At 46.2% G+C, this 1170-nt stretch overlaps 1 protein-coding gene across 1 annotated transcript in view; it reads right to left on the reverse strand.

Annotated features, from left to right (window-relative positions):
- The window catches only part of PRG4 (proteoglycan 4), an 18202-nt gene that overhangs the window by 4882 nt on the left and 12150 nt on the right, over positions 1 to 1170 (reverse strand). The window contains exons 5-6 of the mRNA XM_027901960.1: positions 453 to 1163; positions 348 to 391 (exon numbers count right to left, since the gene is read on the reverse strand). Coding sequence (XP_027757761.1) covers positions 348 to 391; positions 453 to 1163 — 755 coding nt within the window. The remainder of the gene's footprint in view (positions 1 to 347; positions 392 to 452; positions 1164 to 1170) is intronic.

Consider the following 1170-nt stretch of genomic DNA (forward strand, 5'->3'; position numbering starts at 1 on the left):
TATGATTGGAAAAAATGCCCAAGAACATGCAGGCTATATTTGACTAAAATAAATAGTGAGGGCATGAAAAATGTTGTGGTAAAAAGCATAGAGGGAAGATAATTCAATAAAAAAACACCTTGTCTGGCTTATGTCTTACATGTTTTGGATATAGCTACAAAATGCCAGGTAAGGTTCCATTATCAGTGGATATTCAGGCTGACTCTCTTAGTAAGGTTTCCATGGGATTTAGAAATTTATTACCTTTTTCCTTGACTTTTTTTCTTTTTGCATCTGCTATAGTACTTGCAGCAAATTTAGATCATGTTCTAAACTACCCAGAGAATTGATTTAACTGAGGTTCCCACATGCAGGACAGCGGCAGCTGTAGTGCCGTGGTTGTGGCTGGGCACTGAGACAGTGCCATGTCCTGGTGAGTTACTGGTGATTTGTGCCTGCTGGAGTGCAATTACCTTGTGTTTCTCCAGGTAACATTGGCAGGTCCCCACCTGGTATTAAAGGCTTGTTTATCTCAGGTTCTTTCACTGGCAGGGTTTCGGGATCAGCTGGGTGAGGATCCTCTCTGCTCTCAGTGACCTCGTGGAAATGTATTGTTGGCTTGGATGTGCCGTTAGAAACAAGATACATTTCTTCAATCGTGTCTTTTTTATCCCTGGTAGTGGTTTCTTTGGCAACTGTAGTTGCCTCTGCTTTGTCAGTGCCAGGGGCCTTTTCAGTGACCTCTGCCAGTTCTCTGGCAGGTGTGGTGCTCACTTCTTTGGGGGTCGTCACCTCTTTTTTGCCAGCTGTTGTCATCACCACCACACAAGTAGACCCTGTGCTCTCTGTAGCTGCTGCAGCCTGCTCCGTTTCTGTACTTGTCTCTTTTTCACTGGGTGTTACAACCTTGCTGGGTTCAGGAGTTGACTCTGCTTTGGTGGCTGTGGGCTTGGGCAAGGGAGCTGTGGCTGCTGTCGTTGCTTCTGATGCAGCTGCTGCAGGGACAGGTTGCTTGGCTGCATCTGGAATGTCATCCATACCTTCAGGAGAGTCACCTGGCTTAGCTGTTGTCACCACAGCCACAGTAGCCGTGTCTTTCCCAATTGCTGCTGTTAAAATGTCTTTAAGCAGAGTAGTTCTGTCTTTCTTGGGTGTCGTCACCTCCTTGATCTCGGCTGTGGTATCTGAAAG

This window comes from Empidonax traillii, unplaced genomic scaffold (genome assembly GCF_003031625.1).
Source record: "Empidonax traillii isolate 1590-97213 ecotype Southwest subspecies unplaced genomic scaffold, ASM303162v1 scaffold827:size534266, whole genome shotgun sequence".
Classification (NCBI taxonomy): Eukaryota; Metazoa; Chordata; class Aves; order Passeriformes; family Tyrannidae; genus Empidonax; species Empidonax traillii.